Source organism: Rhizophagus irregularis, chromosome 31 (genome assembly GCF_026210795.1).
Source record: "Rhizophagus irregularis chromosome 31, complete sequence".
Lineage (NCBI taxonomy): Eukaryota > Fungi > Glomeromycota > Glomeromycetes > Glomerales > Glomeraceae > Rhizophagus > Rhizophagus irregularis.
In genome coordinates, this window is record NC_089459.1 from 1,701,612 (window position 1) to 1,724,694 (window position 23,083).

At 23.0% G+C, this 23,083-nt stretch overlaps 1 protein-coding gene across 1 annotated transcript; it reads left to right on the forward strand.

Moving 5' to 3' along the window:
- Positions 1–16,010: 16,010 nt before the first annotated feature.
- On the forward strand, positions 16,011–17,030 carry OCT59_022483 (uncharacterized protein; the record flags this gene model as incomplete). The annotated part of the gene is made up of 1 exon (XM_025321221.2): positions 16,011–17,030. One exon carries the CDS (start codon positions 16,011–16,013, stop codon positions 17,028–17,030), a length of 1,020 nt encoding a protein of 339 aa, XP_025169462.1.
- Between the last annotated feature and the right edge of the window lie 6,053 nt (positions 17,031–23,083).

A 23,083-nucleotide genomic window follows, 5' to 3' on the forward strand; every position in this document is an offset into this window, starting at 1 on the left:
ACAAGGATTTTAGTTTTAAAATTTTATCAGATCCTATTGCCTAAAATATTATATTTTCATGGTATAGTTCTAAACTATTTGCAATAATCTAGTATGCCGATTTGAGGTATAAATATTTTAGTTCCTTAAAATATTGCTGATAAGTACTAAATTACCATTCAAAATATATTTGGTTTTTTAAAACCTTACTTACTTATAATAAAAATTAAATCAATTCAGTTCTAATTTAACAATTCAGACTGAAATATTCAGTTCAATCAAGTTCAGTTTTGAATTATAAATCTAATCTAAACTGAATTGGATTGAACTGGATTAAATAAATATTTTCACAATAGTTTTATATTAAAACTATTGCAATTGTTTAATTATTAAATAAAAAACATTATGAAACGTTTTTTTAATATATTATTATAAAAAAATATTTACGCAATATTTTTTTAATTAATTTAATGAAAAAATGTTTTTTTTAATATATTATTATAAAAAAAATGTTTTTGCAACATTTTTATAATAATTTAATAAAAAATGTTTACAAAACATTTTTTTAATTAATTTAATAAAAAATATTGCAAAAACATTTTTTTATAATAAATCTCAATCTTTTTATGTAAAACTAAATTATGGTAAAATTACAAATTCTCTAAAAATAATCCTAAAAGAAACTATTCTTTAACGTAAGAATAATTTATCTACTTTTCTAATTTTTATTTTCTAAATAAATTTTCTAATTTATCTTTCATTCAATAAATGAATTTCTTACTTCTTTAATATAAGAATCTTATAAAAAATATTTTTTAATCTATTTTCTTATTTCTTATTTCTATTCTTTTATTTCTTATTTCTTATTTCTAAATAAACTATTAATAACTAAATAACTAAAAATATAAATATTAAAATAAATATACTATAAATAATATATTATAAATAACTTGTAAATCCTTTTATCCTTTTTTGGTTAATTATTAGGACCCCACCTACTACTAAGATATGTTACTGGTAGAAATTTCACTTTCATATAAAACCTTACCTTAGGATTTGCTTAAATTCTATTGGTTAATTAACTAAAAAGGAAAAAAATCATAATAATGTAATATAAAATTTTCTTTTATAGTAGGATCTTCAAAGAGTTTTATATGTAAACCTTACCTTAGGCTACAGGGTGACCTATCTTAATAATAAGCGGGGTCCTTAATTATTCTTCTGATTATATGATTACTTTCATATCTAAGATTACAATATTCAAATATTTTAAATTGATTTGAAAGTTCTTCAAATTTTAAAAATCTTTGCAATTTTAATTTTAAATTTTTATTATAAAAATTATAAATATTATTTTTATATAATTTAAACGATTTAATGTTATTATATAAACAAATTTTTTTGTAAAATATTTAATTAAACAAGTATTAATGTATTATTAAAAAAATACACTATTAATATAATTTAATATATAATTAATTAATTAAAAAGAATTTTAAATTGTACACTATACATGCCACCCAAATTATTTTAGACTGCCGTAATTATAAGTAAAATCCCAAATTCAATTATGGCATCCCAAATTATTTTAGCACTTTACATAGTAAATTATATATAAACTAAATGAATTACAGCATCCCAAATTATAATTATGACATCCCAAAATAATTTGGGCAGCATGTATATTGTACACAGATGTTTGAAACCCATATTATTAATCATGTGATATAATAAATTTTTAAAATTTACACAAAGGTTTAAACCCGTATTATTACAAGTCATGTACTGTTTATTTTTGCGTTACATTTTGTGGCTGTATCGATCACTTTGTTCTTTTCTCTTCTTTTCATTATAAGAATATAAGATGTTTAGTAATAACAATAATACCCATTCTTATAATAACACCTATGATAATCAAGAAATTATTTCTTATGATAACACCCATGATTATAATAATATCTGTGATAATATTCTTGACAATAATACTCTATTTTATAATGCCTACAAAAATTTTCTTTATGACAACACTCATGAAAGTCTACCACCCACTTATGATAATAATACCTACTATAAAAATCCATCTTATGACGTCTGTTTATCCTATGAGGCTATGACACCCTTGAAAATCTATCTTATAATACCTATTTATCTTACGATATACACGAAAATTTTTCTCATAATGTCATCCTAGATTATAATGTCCCCCGCGAAAATCTAAATAAAAACCTATCTGATTGTAATGAAAATCAATCTAATCAAGTAATAAAATTTTTTTTCTTCTATCATTAATTTCGTCTTCTAATAAGCAATCTAATTATTTTGTTTCTAATGTTTATTAATAGGATTATGAAACAAGTGATAATGAAGATGAATTGGTTGAATTTACAGATTCTTTGGAATTGATTGCTGGACTAACCTTCAACAGCTGGGACGAATTTAAGAGTTGGATTAATAGATTTGCTTTAAAAGAAGGTTTTAGCTATAAAATCAGATCAAGTGATAAGATTGAAGGTATGATACGAAGGGTAGCCTATAAATGTATCAAATCAGGTTCAAATACTTCTCAAGTAACTTCTGATCCAACTAAAGACGCAATGCCAGCTCTTCAAAAACATCATGCCCTTGAAAACTTAATGTTACCTGTCCAAAAACAAGTGGTGTTATAAAAATCAATTCTTTTAATAATGAACATAATCACTCACTTACTTTAATAGTTCATGAAATAGGCAAATAGCACCGTGATTTTGAAAATTAACACCTGAAATGCTAGTGGATATTGAAAAGTATGTGATTCAAGGTCGAATGGACTCAGCATCTATTTATCCTTTACTTAAGCATGACTATTCAGATCAACCTATATATAAAAAGGATTTGTATAACGCGGTCTATCAATTTTGTTAAAAAAATAACCCTGAAAATACAGATGCTTTCCAGATGCTTGAACTATTAATGCAATAGAAGGATTCCAATCTACTGTGGATTGTAAAACTTTGGCTAGATCCTGTCTCAAGAAAACTAAAATCTCTCTTGTGGATATTACCTACACAAAAAGAACTATATAACAAATACAATAATGTTACTATTATTGATACCACCTACAATACAAACAGATTTCAAATGATGCTTTGCATTATAGCTATAGTTGATAATAACTACAAGTCACGAATTGTTGCAACTGCTATAATTGATAATGAAACACTAAATACATACCGATAATTATTTAATACTATTCTTACTGAAATAGGTATTTCTCCTGGAGTTATTTTTACTGATTCAGATCCTTCTATGATTCAATCGCAATTAAAGAAATTTATGTAAATACCAAGCATCTATTGTGCATTTTTCATATTGATTTGAATCCTCAAAAAAAATTCAAGAAAAAATTAAGAAATAAGTTTGAAGAATTTCACCATAAGTTCTATATATACAGGAATTCTCTTTGTGAAGACCTATTTGAACTTTGATGGAATCAATTAATTGATCAATATCCAGCAGCAGCAAAGTATTTGTCTGATACACTTTATATTAATAAAGAGTTTTTGGCAATACCTTGGATTCATAAAAGATTTACTACTGGAGCACAAAGTACACAGAGAATTGAGTCAATCAACAGACATATACATGATAAAGTTGATCAAGTCACTTCATTATATGATTTACTACTTAATATCAAAGATCATGTTAGAAATGAAGAACATTTTAAATATTTTGAACTTGAACGAAATGCCATACCTACAATTGATATGCCAATGCTAAATACAAGATTTTTGGTTTTGTGGATAATGTCATGAAGGTCTTTTTAACGCCTATAATGCTTGGAAAATAAAGATCACAAATGAATCAGTCTGTATCACACGTCAAATAACCAAAAACAGGCAAAAAAAATGGCTAGAATTGTATAAACTATTCGCAAATTTATATAAACTATTTACAAATAGTATAGATTAATTCGCAAATAGCCAAAAACAGCTAAGAATAGCCAAGAATAGCCACTGCTTTTCATGCCATTTTTTTTGCCAATTTTTAGCATTTTGACTTGTATATGTTATGATATTAATCGAATTACAGAACGGTAAAACTTAATAGATGTAAGTGTTAAAATTTTGGTTCTATTAGTGTTAATTATAATAATCTTAAACTAATAATCTTCTTATAGGTGGAGATTGATAATGAAGAGATAAGCAATGGAATCAGCACACGTCAAATGACCAAAAACAGGCAAAAAAAATGGTGCGAATTGCATAAACTATTCACAAATTTGTATAAACTATTTACAAATAGTATAGGTTAATTTGTAAATAGCCAAAAACAGCCAAAAATAGCCAAAAATAGCCAAAAATAGCCACTGCTTTTCACGTCATTTTTTGCTGATTTTTAGCATTTTGACCTGTGCAGGGAACAAGAACAAGATATCCAGCAAATTCTTTTCAAATCCTTGATTAAGAATATACCACTAGAAGCAATCCTAGAAGTATGGTTTGTTTGTATGAGCAACTGGAACTCAAGAAATTGGTCATTATGTGATTCTGCTTGATGAAGAAACATATTTATGCACTTGCTTTCTCTTGATCAATAAAGGATTAATATGCTAGCATTTTTTTCGAGTTGGTATTTATTCTCAACATGTGGCATTTCACATGAATATTATTTCAAGCCAATAGTATCTAGATATCAATATTTAGTTAAATAATCTTTCTCCTATTTCGGTATGTGGTACACAAATAGAAGATAGAGTAGGAATGGAAAAAAGTATTACCTTTCAACACTTTTTTTCATTTCGGATTGATTCACATGTTTCCAATTTGGCTATAAAATCAACTAAAGCTATTTATGTAAAGTTGTTTGAGTTATCAAAGAAAGCCATTGATTGTGCACTTAAAGCCAATATGCAACATAAGTTGATGAATTTACTCAAGTCTTTTATCTATGATACACATAATAAGAATGTTGAAATTCAAGAAAGCTCGAAACGCTTTACTGATATTAATAATCCTACTATTACTAAACATAAAGGACAACTTTCAAAAAGGTTTAAATCTAGTGTAGAAACTAAGGTTGCTGAAGAAACTAGGAGGGTTTGGAAAGTTAGCGAAATGCCGAAATGGTGAAACTTTACTGAAACTATACATGCTGTCCAAATTATTTTGGGATGCCATAATTATAATTTGGAATGCCATAATTCATTCAGTCTATATATAATTTACTATGTAAAGTGCCAAAATAATTTGGGATGTTATAATTGAATTTGGGATTTTACTTATAATTACGGCAATCCAAAATAATTTGGGTGGCATGTATAACTGAAATTATATGAAAGTCTTATTAAAAAGTTGACGAAACTCTGAAAAAAAATGAAACCTGATGAAACTTATTATAAATGCCAAAACTGCCGAAATCTTGCTGAAACTATAATAAAACTATAGTAAAATCTTGAAGAAACTAATCGTAGAATTTTGGAGAGGTTTAGGCAGGCAATCTTAGTAGAAACTTTAGGAAAACAGGTTTTAAAGGATAGTACAAAAATTAATATGATAACAGACAACGTTATAGTAGAAGAAGAAACAAATAATACAAAAGGATAAAAATGTGAAAAGTGCAAGCAATATGGACATTATGCGAAGACATGTCAAAATAGTTGTTAGATTATAGCATGTATGCGCACTTTTAATATATAGTATGTATATGCATGTATGTGCATTTAAATTTTATAATAAAAATAATAAAAAAAATTTTGCGCACAATGAAAATATTATCATGTGATACATGTTTAAATGCCTGAAAAAATCAATTTTTTATTAATCACGTGATGCCGTGTTTGAGACACCCATGTACGAATAGAAATTGCCTTAATTAAAATACTCAAAAATTATAATTACTTGAATTTATTATGATATTATGTTTACCAAATAATGGAGATTGTTGCTAAAGTTTATTATGCTAAAATTCACTTTTATTTTCTATTTTAATTCCTAAACTATTATACATTTTGAAAACTAGAGATAGATTAGATAAAATTTTTGTTAAAATATCAATTAACAATACTGGATATTTTTCTCTAGTAGATTGTTAAACAGATTATATTTTTATATCAAATATCAGTGGTATTATAATATGTTTTTTGATGATTAATAATGGCAATTGATTTTGATTTATTTTTTTAAAATTTCTAATATTTATAGAAACATCTTTAATATCAAAATTCAGATGGTTTAAAAATTTTGATTAAGTCTTTATATGCATTTATTGCTAAAGAAAAAAGTTACCTAAATTAAAAAAAAATTGTATTAAAAATAATTGTTAAATTTATTAAATTTGTTTACATATCATCTGTTTAGTAATTTAAACAAGTATTTAACAAAAAATAAGGATCAAATATGCCATCAAATGAAAAATTAAGTAATAAATTATTTTCAAATATATCCTTTGAATTAAAATTAGAAATATTTTCAAAATTCTCATATTTGTCAATATTTTCAGATAATTCATTTTCATTCTATTCAAAAATTTCTATAAATTTTTTATTAATATTATTATACATGTTGTTCAAATTATTTTGGACTGCCATAATTATAAGTAAAATCCTTAATTATGGCATTTCAAATTATTTTGGCATTTTATATAGTAAATTATGTATAAACTAAATGAATTATGGCATCCCAAATTATAATTATGGCATTCCAAAATAATTTAGGCAGCATGTATAAATATTATTAAAAAAATCATTTTCTTTTCAATTTTTATAGGTCCATTAAATTCAATCTCATTATTGTTAATTTGTTATAGTTTTTATCACTATTATCTGAATATTAATAAAAAAATTATTATTAAAGAATGTATCATAAAATGGGACAGATTGTCAACCAATATGATGTATTTTCAAATTTCTCAACCTTATAGTAAGTTGTTTACACAATATAATTATCTACTTTTATTCATTATTAATTCAGTACTATCTAAAGAATTATCATGTTATTGTCATAAATTTAAACTACTACTTTTATTCTTAATACTTCTTTTAAAGACATGTTAATAATTTTGTTTTAATAATAATAAAGAAAAGCTGTATTAGCTACAATCATACATGTTAAAAAATTTATTACTTTATTTCAATAATTAATTAATATAATAATATTCAAATTTTTAATAAATATTATAAATGAATTATTATTTTAAAAATATAGGAATATCAGTTTCTATTAAAAAAAAATATATTTTTTCCTATATGCTAAAAAAAATCATAGAATTTTTTTTTAAAGAATTGTTCTTTTTATGGAAATAAATTTAGATTTTGATTTTGTGATTCATTAATATTTATTTAAATTAGTTTAACACAATTTGGTATATATTTGAAAATTAAATGTAAGGCATATTCACATAAAATAAAACATTCAAATATAGATATTGTTATTATAATAAAAATAATAATAATAAAAATCATCCTTCCTATGAAAATTTCCAATGCACTTACTATGATAATGGTATTGAATCAGAAAATAATGTAGTTATGAAAAGTAATAATTAAATTATTTCTTTACAGCAGAATTTGATTAATCAAAACTACAAATCCATATATTATTAAAATTCAAGAAATTCCAAGTAAAAAAAAAAATAAAAAGTACTATAGAAATTTCAGAAAGAAATGCAATACATGATTTTTTTTATTAATTAAAAGTTGTTTAATTAAATCAAAACTATTTATATATTATAATATAAGTATAATATTTATAAAGAAATTTTTTATAACAATACTAACTTTAAAATTTTTTATTTTTTTATTTGATAACTTTAGAGTATAATTTCACCACTTTGGTTAAATAAAATTAACTTCCTTTATTATTAAAGAATTAAACAATTTTGTTTTAGCTTTACCTTTAATGAAAGAAAAACAAATGATAAATTATTACAAATAATGGATAAATTATATGGATTAATTATTAAATATTAGCTTAACATTTATTAATTTTTTTTAGAAAATATAATTATAAAATATAAAATCGTTGTCATTAAAAGATGAAATTTAGTTTATTGGATTCTTCTTATCATTTTGGAGATTAAGTCTAAGTGAAATAAACTTAATTTCTCAGCAAAATTAGAAAATAAGTGAATAAGGCCTTATTTTATTTATGCTAAAAATTAAAATTTTGTGATAAAACAAAATGGAAAAAAGGAAAAAACTAAATTTTTTTTTTAATTCCTAACAATTTAAGGAATAGAATATTTTATATTATTTTTAATTGCATTATTTTTTTAAAAAAAATTACTATTAGTATTTTTTTTTTAATTTAATATGAAAATGCTTTGATATAAATTCCAAATTTTTTGTTAAAAAATATAATTCTGTAAACGAATTTAGTAAAAATGCCTGTCTTGACAACTTGAACTTGATCTTTAATTTTTTGAAATTAAAAATTATATATATGTGTGTCATTCTTCTGCTAATTATTTTTTATACTGTAAATGTTCAACCTTTTATTTAGTATGTAATCAAAATAATTTAGTGCTCACTCATAGAAAAAATAGTTTGAAAAACAAAAGGATTCAGCGAAAGGAATAACAAATCAAATATCAGATATAGTTCGGCGATCGTATTTGTTAACGTCAAAAAAAAAAATTATTTTATACAAATATTTCATGTAACCATTTTTTTTTTTAAAAAAAAAATATATTCCCAGGAACCAAGGAATTTTTAAATTCGATAAAATAAAAAAAAAATTATATAATGTTAATCATATTTCAAAAGAGCCAAGAAATCTTTAAATTCGATAAAAAAAAAATTATATAATGTTAATCATATTCCAAAAGATTAAACGCAACCAAGAAATTTTTATGTAATGTTAATCATACTTCAAAAAGAAATTGCTATATTGGATTTTTTTTAACCGATTAATGGCACTTTTTTGATATAACTTTCTCCTCGGGAATGATAAAATCCGAATCCATTATAAATATTATAAATCATTATTTTTTTTTTTTGGCGTTGCTTACAAATCATGTATTTTTTTTTAAAAAGTATATTCTTCTCGGCTATCTAAAAGCGAGATTAAAGCTTATCAAAAAATTGTATTTCCGCAGTGCGCAGATAGATTATGCATATATAATATATGGAAATTCTGCGCAGAATTTATGGGCAAAATTAAAATGATGGTTGCGTAATACGCAGGTCAACTTACGTACAAAATTTCGGTGTATAAATTCCGTAAACCTGTTAAAAAAATTAATTGATTCTTTTATGTTTGAATTAATATAGTTAGTATACTTAATTCAGTTGATAAAGAGCAAAAAACTGAACCAGTCAGTGAAGAATGGAAATTAACCATATTATTTGATAAAAATTGACATAAGTCATAATGAATATTTTATTTATAGAACACAAAAAGAAATTTACAATAACATCATATGATGAAATCGTGATCATAAAGTGAGTGAAAAACTAATTAAATTTATCATAATAACAATCAAACTAAATTTATATATTAAAAGATCGACCCTAACATTCCCGGAGTTTTATGACATTTCATAGTGTGAATGCTGCAAATCATTTTTTTAGGGCTAATAATAGATCCAATTAAGGTTAATATGGTATACTACTGGTAAATAAGTAAAAAAAAAGACGCGTCTATACATTTTCTATAATGTTATAACCGAGATTGATTGTGTTTTTTCTTCTTTGAAAAACTTTAATTTATGCGTAAATTTTCATAAAACTTTATTTATATAAAAAGTTAATGATTATATTGACGTATACACATTTTAAGAAAAGAAATGTAAGATAATTACATAATTTTTTCATTTTGATAATGTTTCTTGTTTTCTTTTTAAAATAGAAAATCTTAATAAAATAATTTATGCATAAATGCCAATACCTTGAAAGGTAGGAATAGGAAACTATTCTTCATTGTTGAAATTGGTATGACTCAGTATAAATTTCTAGAATAATTTAGAATAAAAGAACCGATTAAAATCATTATAATCGAACATAATAATAGTTTATATTACTTGAATGATTCGTACAATCTCTTTTTTTTTTTCGTTATGAAATATGGAATATAAATTCCGAGGATACCTAATATTTGCAACAAATCAATTAGGGTTTATTAAAACAGGGAATCAAATGATCTTGTACAATCATATAATTTTTTGGGATTCTTTGTATGCAAAAATATAAAAATATAAAATTTTAAATTAAGCTCAATTTGATTAGTTTAGGAGCTCATACGCGATTTCCGCGTAAAATGATTTTTTTTTTAAAAAAAAAAAAAATTATGATTAAAAAGTAATGTAATGCGGAGTAAAAACGGAATGAACAAATTGCATTTAAACTGAATGATTTATTTATGTAAACAAATAATTCTTTGTTCTTCTAAAAAAATCTTTTTTTTTTTTTTTTTTAATTTAAACTAATGTAAGTTTGATTGATCATAATATCGACTTGAATTTATATTGTTGGGGAAATAAATATTAACAAAGATTTGTCGTTTTATCACAATTTTCATAAAAGGCGTATAATCGCGTGATTATTTCATTATTACATAATAGTTCTCATAAGCGCGTCTTTTGTTTAAAAATATTTTTGAAATAGTTTAAAGTATTTAAAAATATAAATTATAATTAGAATTCGTTATTTGTATGAACTTCTATTAATGTTATCTAATTTACGTATCTAGTTTCATTATGACTACATCAAAATTCTTCAAATTCTTTCTTTTTTTTTTTACGGCGGTTTCAAAAAAAAAAAGGAAATTAAAAATAGAAATCAATAAAAATAAATATATTAAACAAAACAAAAAATATTTTTTTTTTCTTTCGTCATATGAAATTTATTATTATTATCTCATGTTAAATTTGTTAGATGTAATAAACAGAGTATAAACAATAAATATTTTTATGATTTCATGCAATATTAACGAATAATATGAAATAATATGAAATAGTTGTACATAATTTTAATTAATTTATCATAGCCGATTTCGCAGTATTGATTGGTTTTTTAACTTTTTATTAAGTAAAATATTTAAACCAATAATAATTACAAGCGCAGTAATACTTAATATTTACAAGCGCAGCAACCATACTTAATACAAACAATGAAATCCGCATATCTTTATTTTTTGAATGTTTTTTTTTTCATATTCCATATACATATATTTTTATACATGCATAAATGGATTATTTACATGAAAGAAAAAAGGTGAATAATCTTACATCCGAAATTCAATCAAATTTAATCTGATTAATTACTTGTCATAAAAATTGATTCTTTCGCCATGTTCCGGTAAATAAAGTATAAACAAATCAAAAATTCGGATAAAATAGGGCCGTAAAAAAACTAAAAATGACAAAAATGACAAAAATGACAAAAATAACATATTTAATTACGGAAATTATGAACTCCGTATTATTCGGTTCGGATAAATTTATTATATAAATAATGCCTAGAAAAAAATATTGATATTGATATTGTAATTTGTAATTCGGGCATTTATTTTTATTTTATTATTATTTTTTTTTTATTGTTATACTTTTTTTAAATAGCAAAATGAATATTTTCCGAATAGAAGATCTTCTTCCATATTTTTCATGACATAAGAATACCTTTTACAACAATGTACATTTTATTGTAATAAATAAGGAAATTATTTTAATACAAAAGAATAAAGTAAAATAAAAAAAATTTTTTATCTTTAGTAAAAAAATAATTTTTTGTTCAAAAAGGTCCATTATCCATTCTTGAATGAAATGACTTTTTTGGGTTCGGGCTCATGTGATCATGTGAGCTGAGCCAATCTCAAAGAAAAATAGAAAAAATATCTAATATCTATTGCTTTTTTATCTTATTTAGAATTAATAATGATGACACAAAATACTAACTATATTTATCCCAACTATGCAAAGAACTGGTCACATTTTTTTATCGCAGTAGAATTATCTTATCAATCAAACTAAACCTTTTTGTCATATCAAATTTTTCATTTAACAATGCGGAGTCATTCCGCCACCCCAATCAAAAAAAAAAAATTATGAAAGGTATTGGCCACTTTATAATCTCGAAATTAGAAGTTAATGGACATCTATTGTAATAAGGTATTTCCTATTCTTTATAAACTGCGTAAGGTTCTTCCATTTCGAGATGTGGCGAACTCCAAATTTTGTATAGATGAGTACCGCATGTAACCATAGAAGCTTCTTACTTGTGTCAGTGTTAGTGGCGATAAAGTGGCTGGTTAATTGTACACACAAACAAGGCTAAAGGAACTGAGAAATTTTTTTTTTTTTGTTTTTGCTAAGACGGATAGTTTCGGAAAAGTAAAAAGGGAAGTAAAAATTATCCTTTGTGACAAATTTTTTTTTTATTTTTAGAAAATTTGTTATCAATTTCGCTCAAGCGCGCCGAGCTAGAAAGTTCTTTTGAAGTTATCGACGAAGGGCATAAAGTTTCAATTATAATATGAGGAGGCACAATATTTTTTTTTTAAAAATAAATTTTATATTCTTTTGAAAATTTTATCTTTTTTTAGAAAAAGATAGAGAAGAATAAGAAAGAAAAAAAAAAGAAACTTTATTATTAAATGAAATCTTGGGAAGGGTAGTTTACTTCCAAACTCTTTCTTATTTTAATTTCCTTTTATGTCAAATCCGGAAATTAATCATGAATTTACATTTGATAATTTATGAAGAAGATCCTTTGTATCCCTTGTGAAAATAAAAAAAAACCTGTTCTTAATTTAATGATATGTGATCATATGATAAATTTAAACTCGATTTTTTTCTCTTCTTTTTCTTTTTTTTTTAAAAAAAAAATATATAGAGTATTATACATAATGATCCCATTAATCGGTAACCTATTTTATTTGCGGAGATGAAAAAGAAAGTGGAATCCCAATGTATTAAACTATAAATAGTATAAAATTGTTATAAGTGGTATAAGAACGAAAAAGCCATGTTCTCATGGATCTAGAAATGTAACACCAACATACAATATGGACAAAAATCTACAAACAAACAAACATGTCGTGTAATATATGAAACGAATTGAGTTACGCATTCGAATGGTTTTTTACTGCAAATGCTGCGGTTTTGATGATTGATAAATGAAAAAAAAAAATTATACTATCATAAATGAAGAATAATTAAAAATTCAATTTAAATTAAAAACAATATAAAATTATAATATACTGTATATAATATATATATATATTATATTATAGATCATCTTTTATTATTTTTAGTAAAATTGGAAAATAAGGAATTTTAGGGAAGTTAAATGATTAAAAATGTTTAAATTAAAAATTAAAAAATCAATTAATCTTTCTAAAAAGGATGGCATCATTTGATGTATAAGTAGTGTATAGGTAACTAATTATTTCCTATTTTATTCTTTTTGAAACAAATTGTTGTAAATTATATAATTATAACATAATAAATAGTTAAAATAATAATAATAATAAAAATAATAAAAATAATAAAATAATAATAATAATAATAATAATAATAATAATAATAATAATAATAATAAGAATAAAAAATAATAAAATCAATTTAAGTAATTTGAATTGGATTTGTTTACAATAGATTAACGTATAATGGTTGCGCGTGTAATAACTAGTTAACCAATAAAGTTATATTTAACCAATTATGGGAATATATTGCTTTGCTAAACCAAGCATACAAGTGAATGTCCAAATTGAGAAATAACGCGTCTTTATCTTTTAATCGAAACGATGGTTTATTTTCTCAAAAAGAAAGAAATTAAGTAATGAAGGAAATCTATAATACATATTTTTTTTTTGATTTTGTGTAAGGGAAATATAAAGCATCTACAATAAACAAAAAACGAACGATGGTTATTTCAAAAAGAAAGAAATTAAGCAATGAAGGAAATCTATAATACATGTTTTTTGATTTTGTGTAAGGGAAATATAAAGTATCCACAATAAACAAAAAACGAACGATGGTTATTCATAAAAAGAAATAAATTAAGTAATGAAGGAAATCGATAATACATATTTATTTTTTTTGATTTTGTGTAAGGGAAATATAAAGTATCCACAATGAACGATGGTTATTTCATCAAAAAGAAAGAAATTAAGTAATGAAGGAAATCTTTAATAAATATTTTTTTTTTGATTGTGTAAGGGAAATATAGAGCATCTAGAATAAACAATAAACAATAAACAGAAACAAATTTTTTTTGCATATAATTAATTTAATTAAAACGCGTATGAAATACTCGATTTCTTAGAATGAAACGGAAATTGAAAGAATAATTTATTGCACAATGCAAATAAATAACGAGTTATATGCGAGTTATAATTACAAATAAGTAAGTTATGTGCGAGTTATATATTATCATTTACAAATAAAGTAATTTGGCATCGTAAAGAATGTATTAATGTATTAAATAACAAAGAATGTATTAAATAATAAGATGTGAAACTTTAAAAATAACTTTTCTCGCGATAATCGATTAATCGATTAATCGATGAGATCAAGTTTCTCTTGTCTCCTTTTTCCGATGTTCGATGATAAGAATTTGGAAGATTTTAATGTGCATTCTATAGATTTTTTAATATGCATTCAATAAATTCTTTTTAATTAATTGATTGAATGTAATCTATAAATTTTGAGGTAACTATGATTATTATTATTATTATCATGATAAGTGATTTGGCGTAATCTTTCTTTTTTCGCTTAATTGATCTTTTTTTTTTTAAGAAAACCCGTAATAATTCGTTCATTCGATATCTTACCACTTTTACTTTAATAAAAATTCTTTACGAAATCAAGGATTGTAAACTTTGATTGATCTATTGACCTTGAGAAAAATTTAAAAATAAAGTTTCATTTTATCATTAAAATGATTTACCTTTTAAAGTAAAAAAAAAAAGAAAAATAGTTCATTTTTTATCATATTGTTTCATATCTTTATATAATTAAAATAATGTAAATGATTATGATTAGTGTAGGACCACGAAAAAAAAAAAAAAAGCCATTGTTACTTTCGTTACTTTATACATTATTAGTTAAGGAAATTTGGAAATTTGGAAATTTTTCTATCGGAGTTATGATTTCGCGGATAATCAAAGGCTTATCACATCTCACTACTAAAACCTGTATCTGCATAATTTTACTATATATTTATGGTTATTAAAACATATGTTATTATTTAGATATGAGTTAATACTTTTAATTATTAGTTATTGTTGTTGTACCAGGTACGTAAAAAAAAAAAACTAATATTAGCAAACGAATCATGTTTTAATCCGCGTTTTTGATTTTTTTTTATGACATGAACCTTTCATATTTAAAACAAAGTAAATGGCTGATAAATTAAAATAATAAATAATAAATTAAAATTAAATTAAATTAAAATTAAAATTTATGAACATTTTTTAATATAATTTTTTAAAGTACCAATTAAAATGATATTTTTAATTTAATTAAAAGAAAAAAAAAAAAGATTGTTGGGGTGGAAACTTTTCCCCGATATAGGATAAAATAATTACCGACATCCGATCTACTCGCCACCCCCAAGTACCTGGTTGATGGAAAATCACGATATATCCAATGATGTGACATATATAATTGGCTTATAATATATTTTAATTTAATCATATAAATAAAAATTTTTTTTTAGTTAAAAAATCAAACACCGATTTTATTTATATTATAAAAAAATTTTAAAGTAAACAATATAAATTAAATTATTTTAGTAATGTAAATCATATATTTTATTATATATTATTACATATCCTTTTTATTTATATTTATACAGAAGCATTTTTTTTAAAAAAAAAAAATATTTTTTTCTTACCGCTATTTAAAATTTCTTTTCTCTACTTTTTATTGTAAAAAATAAAAATTCTTTTTATTTAAAAAAAGCGTCTATAAAAATTTTATCATCACATGATAACGTTTTAAAAAAGTTATAAATACCAAGTGCACTTCTCGTTTACCTTGGGAACAAATAAATCGGTTTATATCTAATAAATTCTTATATTTTTTTATTTAAATTGTTTTTATTCCTCAAGCAAATGCATTCTATCTATTATTACCCAACAACTACAATAAATTCTTTTGATTTATACGACGAGTGTGGTTTTATAGAACAAGAATCCCCCTTCGATGTATCTAGTCTTATAAATTCACCACTTTCTTTAGATAGTGAATCTGGAAACATGACATCTTCTTCGGTCGAAACATCTCCCGTATTAAATCAAGATCCTTCTCCAATGGTTCTTATTAAACCTCCGTTCCCACCAACGATAAATATCGATGATTTAGTAACGAGTAAACCTAATGGGGACAAACCTTCAAAGTCTTCAAACGCATTCATTATTTATCGTAAAGCTTACGTAAAAGAACTTCACTCAAGAGGAATTAATCTTCAAATGACTCAAATATCACCCATGGTATCAGAATCATGGAAACAAGAACCTGATAGTGTTAAAGCTGAATATAAACGTCTTGCAGAAGCGGCAAAGAAACGTTATAAAGAGATGTGGCCTTCAAAACAAAGACGTAGACAACATAGAAAACATCAACAACAACAACAACCACTTCCACAATCTCTTTTTATCGATAATTCGAAACCAACAAACGAGCTTGGTTTAAGTAATTTAACTCAAACTCCACCACAAACAGCAATCGATATTAACCAATGGGATTTTTCACAATCATCCCTTTGGTCTCATCAAGCAATTTCACCGTTACAAAATCTTACACTCGATCCAATGTTATTAAATTCAACCGAAGGACTTTATAATAATAATAATACACCAAATGCTACTCCACTTTTAAAAAATGAAATCGTTAATTCTAGTAGCACAGTAAATTCACCGTTATTAAATTTTCTTATAAACAATAATGAACGTGGCATTAATCGTAATATTTCCGTACAAAATAATAGTAATCACAATCACAAAGGAACTTTATTGGAATATCATCAACTTATGACAAATTGGCATAAAGATTTAAAACGGCAAAATCCTCACCCATATAAAACATTTGCGGACGCTGCGAGCGTCACATTTTTCGCACTTCATTTAGTTTAATTCAAATTATTATCATATTTTTTTATTATATATATATATATATTTTTTTTTCTTTTTTTTTTTATTATAAATCATTCATATTTCAACATCACGTATAAATTAGTTAAAATAATTATTATTTTTCGGAATTCTTTTTTATATTACTCTCGGATGGAATGGACATTAGTTTTTTTTTTTATTTACTATAATAGGTTTTTATATATATTTATATATAATATATATATAATATATATATATATATATAAGACTAACAGAAAAAAAAAAAAATCACGAATATGCAATGTACGTAGAAAATTTATTAGATTGTTGTGTAAATATTTTTTTTTACTTAAATTTTTTTTTTATTTTTTTTTATTATTATTATTATTAATATTCTCTCGTTAAACAAAAAAAAAAAAAAAAAAAAAGAAAAGAAAAGAAAAAAAAATTTCTTTTTACACAAACATAATTGGATAATACGCGTTTTTTTTAACCTTAAAACATTCAACTTTATAATATATGTATATAAAAAAAAAAGAAATATATGTAAGATTTTTTTTTTTGGCTATTGAAAGGTCGGATTGTTATAAAAATAAAACGACTTTAAATAGTTTTAACCAATTAGACTTCATTTCTATATAGTTAGTGTAGCTTTAGTGTAGCTTATGAATAAGTATGCAAAAAAAAAAAAAAAAAAAAAAAAAGTTTATTAAAAAAGATATTACATAATATATATAAAAAAAATTTTAAACCATTAAAAAACTATTTTAAAGTTTTAAATCCCCTAAGATTTTTTTACCAATTAAGATTTTTTTTTTTTTTTTTTTTTTTAAGATTTTCCCATCATCGCATAAAAATATACCGTATAATTATTATTTTTCTTACGTTTACCATCAATATATGTAAATTAATTAAAATTTAATATATAATACATATAAATATATAAATATTGGTATGATTAGCCGCTTTAATTAAAATTGATTACGGGTTATGATAAAATTTATCCGTGTTGTAATATTTTTATTATTTTTTTTTTTGAAATTTTTATTAAATGTGAATGATCTATCACAAACATTTCCAACGTTAGATGCGTAAAAGAGATGATCATCTGCCAAACTGCCAAGTATTCAAAAAAGAACGAGGATCCTAACTTTAATCGACTATTAATAAACAAAGTTTGCATGTCTATTTTTGGTACGTTATTCGTGAAAAAATAATTAATAAAGATTAATAATTCATTTATTGGTACAAATATGCATAAGAATTTTAATAAATTGAAAATGGTATCATTAATGGTTAGACTTAACATCATTAATCTAAGACTAGAAATCACAGAATCTTCTTTGAATTAACACAAACAATATTTTAATAATTATACATTATCAAAAAAGATTGATTTATAATACGAGAAAGAATCAAAAAAAAAAAATTTATTTGTTTGTTCACACAATAAAATTTCATGCTTGTATAAATTTAGTAATAAAATTTCGCAATTTAAACACCGTAAAAATATATATATTAATAAATCCGTAGTAAACTTTAAAAAATTACCAAGAAATCTTGGCTGAATTGTTTTTTTTTCTTTGTAATGAATATTTTAGATATTCTTTTAATAATTCCATACTTTTTTCATACTTTTCATACTTTCATACTTTCATAAGTTTCATGCATCGGATTTTCCGAGCTGTAAGTGACCGTAGTAAAATCATAAATATTAATTAATTATGCATCAATTTTTTTGTAAAAAAGTCATTATTAATATTACTAAATTAAGGTTTATGGATTCATACGTAAGCAGGTAATGATAATAATAGTTATCATTCCGATGTTATCCGTTATTATTCGATCACATTCGGTCACGTAGAGTACGTAAAAGTATAAGACATATAAATAGTATAAATAGCTACGCGTCCCTGCGTTTATTTTTATTTTTAATTTTTTTTATTGATTCACATGACACTTCTTCAAACCCTCATTTTAATATATTATACTGTTTATAATTAATTACCAAAAAATATTATTTCATTTTTATATTGTACTTTTTCCTTTTATCATTCTTTAAAGAAAGAAAAAAAATAAATAAATAATAATTAATAATGATGTATTTTTGACGTTCTTGTTCCCTTTTTTCTTTACTGCGGTAAATTCGAAAAATCTTTTTTTCTAAGATAAGCAAAAAAATCGGTTAAATTGATTCCCGATGCATCGTCAATTTTTTTTCCTACTCCGGTAGTACGAATTTTTCTAAAAATATTTTAAACCAGTATAAGATTTCACATGTGCATATAGAACATTATCATGGAACAAGTTTACTAATAATAGTTAGTTATAATAAATAAACTTTATAATAGTTTAAATTAATTTCTTTGTCGCAAACCAAACTCCGATTCGGATCAAATTTAACCGACGTTTTAATTTATTGTTTTGTCGTGTAACTTGGTAATGACATTGTCAAATATTTTCCCATATTTTTCCCATAGTTGGTTTATCATAAAGCGAATGCAAAAAATGACTCAAATTTGGTTATAAATCAAAAATGTTTATCATCTCTTCGGCTTATCCGCATAAAAATTCAACAAAAATAAAAATCTTTTTTTTTTTCAAATGATATGACATCAATGAAAAAAAAAAAAAAAAAATTTAAAATTCTTTAATGTTTTTTTTTATTATTATCATTATTTAAGAAAAAAAAGAAAAATGTATGCGGTCCGTCTTTACTTGATTTAACATAATAAATTGGTTCGTTGTTTTGATATATTTGGAATCCGCTTTTTTTATTATATATAAACGTATAATATACACACGCAATTTTAAGAGTTTTTTTTTTTAAAAAAGTAAAAAAAATTTTGTTTGTTCAACGCCGTAAACAAACTTGGTAAGCACAAATCTATGAATGATAAAGAACAACGGGCCGTTTGTTATTTGAAGGGTATTATTCCTTCCCGATAATAGATATGGAAATATAGTATTGTAATCATAAAAGAAAATTCCCGGATAGGTAGTATAAAATTCCCAGATAGGTATAAAGCGTATGAAAATTTCCTTATCAAGAAGGGATGAACCTGGATGAACCTGGATGAACTTTTGGATGAACTTTTGAATGAACTGGTTAAAAATTTAAGAATTTTGATTAAATAAGGAAAGGTGAATTTTTTAAAATTAACGCGTAGATTTGAATTCCTAAATGCAAGGGATTGCGTAATTTAGATTACTAAAATAATTTATCTTTTAACTTCTAGAATTAAAAAAAAAACGTAACCATTTAAAACGTAACCAACTATACCAACTATACGTAATAAGATAGGCAAAGCACGCGAAAATCATTAATACATTATGTATCTTCTGGGAACCAACCTTTTTGTGGTTTGGTTAATAATGTTTTGCGCCCTATATCCTTTTAATTAAACAAATACGTCATAAAAAATGTTTCGTACATTGTTAATTTTCCTGAAATGAATAAATTAGTAATAAAGTTTTCCAATTGGGAGTAAATTGATCCATTATAGTTTCATTAACAAACGGAAAAATAATTAATTTGTTGCACTAATTATAAAAAAATATAAAGTGATATGTAGTTTTCCCGCCATGTTGTGTGAACAACGGGAATGAGGTTGATAATAATACCGAAAACTTCCGCTTTATATACGCCGCCGCCACTTATTTTAATCGAGTTGCATTATTATTTTGATAAATGTTAATAAAGCCACTTTTATTATTACCAGGGATTGAGATGAAAATCTTTTACCGATCAGATCAGTTACCTTTGAGGGATTACTGTTGATAACTAAATTTAGACGAAAATTTTTTCCTATTGTTATATATTGTGTTAAGATGACATAATAACAATTGGCGTAATTATAATTTAGGAAATTGAATAATAAAAAATTTCTTTGAAACAAATTTAGGAATATAAAAAAGAAAAAAGGGTAAAAAAAAAAAGGGTTTTAGGAATTATTTTTTTTTAGATCGATTTTTTTTGAAGAATTCTAAAATGTGAACAAATGAAATTTTAATATTAAAAAAAAGATGTTCATTTAAGGAGTAAATATTTTTTTAAATTAAAAAAAGGTGGATCATTTATGTAGCTCATAGCTCATATGTTTGAAGATTAAACCATAACTCCGACTTAAATAAATAATAATAAATTAAAAATTAAATTTTTTTTTTAGAAATCAAGGTTTATCATTTTGAACCAAATACTTGGAAGTCATTATAAACGCGTGAAAAATTATTAATTATTTTATTTTGATTTTCTGGATGAAAAAAAAAGAATGTGTGTGATATACATTTATATGATTTTTATGTTTGATTATATTTACGATATGTTATATATATTTACTAATATTTACTAACGATATGTTATATGATATGTTATTATGATATGTTATATATATATTTATTATGTACATAAAATATTTGTTGTATATTTGTATGTATACTACATACATTACATACATTAAATAATTATACATTTATACAAATTTGTTTGAGTTTACGAATTTTTTTCCCATTTGTAAAAAAAAAAATTCAAGTTACAAAAGTTACAAAAGTTACAAAAGTTACAAACAAAAAAAACTTTCAAATATAACTTGACTTATTACTTGTATATATTTAAATAAAAAAAAAACCTAAAATGAGAAGAAAAGAAGTAAGAAGAATGCACAAATAAAGAAAGAAAAAATATGCACATGTTAAACTGAACAAATGGATAAAATTCTCTCACATTGTTAATGTCAATATATAACTTGTATGTTGTATAATCTTTTTTTTTATTTATTTATTTATTATTTATTTATTTATTTACATAACATTTTTAGTATTTTTTTTTATTTATTATAACATTTTAGTATTTTTTTTTATTTATTGAAAAATACATATGTATTTTCAAATGTTTGCATTTTAATTCGTCGGAGTTAATAATTCCGATGGGATAAAAAAAATGTAATCATTCTCCCCTCAACTTTTCTTACATATGTGGTACATATAATCAAGATTTTTTTTTTTTTTTTTTTTTCATATTAAGGCTTATTATTTTCCAAATTTTGCTTAACTCCAAAAAAATAATATGATTGGTAACCTTTTTTTGACAAATAATGTTTGATGGCAAGTTTACTCGTTTTTTTTATTTATAAAAATAAAAAAATGTAATCTGGTATACATATATACATATATATATGTGTATATATATATATAAACCTATCAAAAAAAAAAAAAAAAATGTACAACTTGATTATCCGATTATTTCCCAAAATTCTTTAATTGGTTAAATCATTTTTTAAGAGTTAAATGGCGGTTTTTTTTTTAAAAAAAAAATGTATTAAAGAATTATTAAATAATTTTCAAAGTACATTATTTATATATACAAAATTTTTTGTTTGTGAACTTTTTGCCCAATTTTTTTTTATTAAGTTTAGTTAATTTTTTATTCGGTTTAGTTGATGGAAAATCGTTAATTAAAAATATTAGTTAAATTTTTTTTTTTATTATTATTAATAAATTAAAGGAAAAAAAAAAAAAAATTGTTTAAAAATATAAACTGTTAAACAATGAAAAAAAAAGGGGGAATGTTACATGTGTGACAATGTTGATCAAAATCGTGGCTTTTAAAAATGATCTTAACCTTATTATGAAGAAAAATAAAATGCAAAATTTCCTAAACTAAAATGAGAACGTCAGTAAAATGATGAAATTAATTCCATTGTATAAACAAACTTGTTTGGTTTTTTTTTTTTGAAGATTTTGATTTTCAAAAAAATTATTTTCCGATTTTCCGAACAAAAAAAAAAAACTGAATATCAAAAAAAATTGATTTAATTAGAGATTATCAAAAAAGATATCTTTTAAAATACTTGTACATAATTTTCAACAATCTAAACATTTTATCACATTATCTAACATTATTATTAATTAAGAATTATTTAAAAATTCCCACTTGAAAAAAAAAAATAATTAGAAATAAAAAAGAAAAAAAAAGAATTACGTAATGTAATGTAAAGAGAAAGAAATACGTAATGTATTATTAATATTTCCAAAGAAAGAATTTATCTTTTTGTCAATGCGTTTAATAATCTACA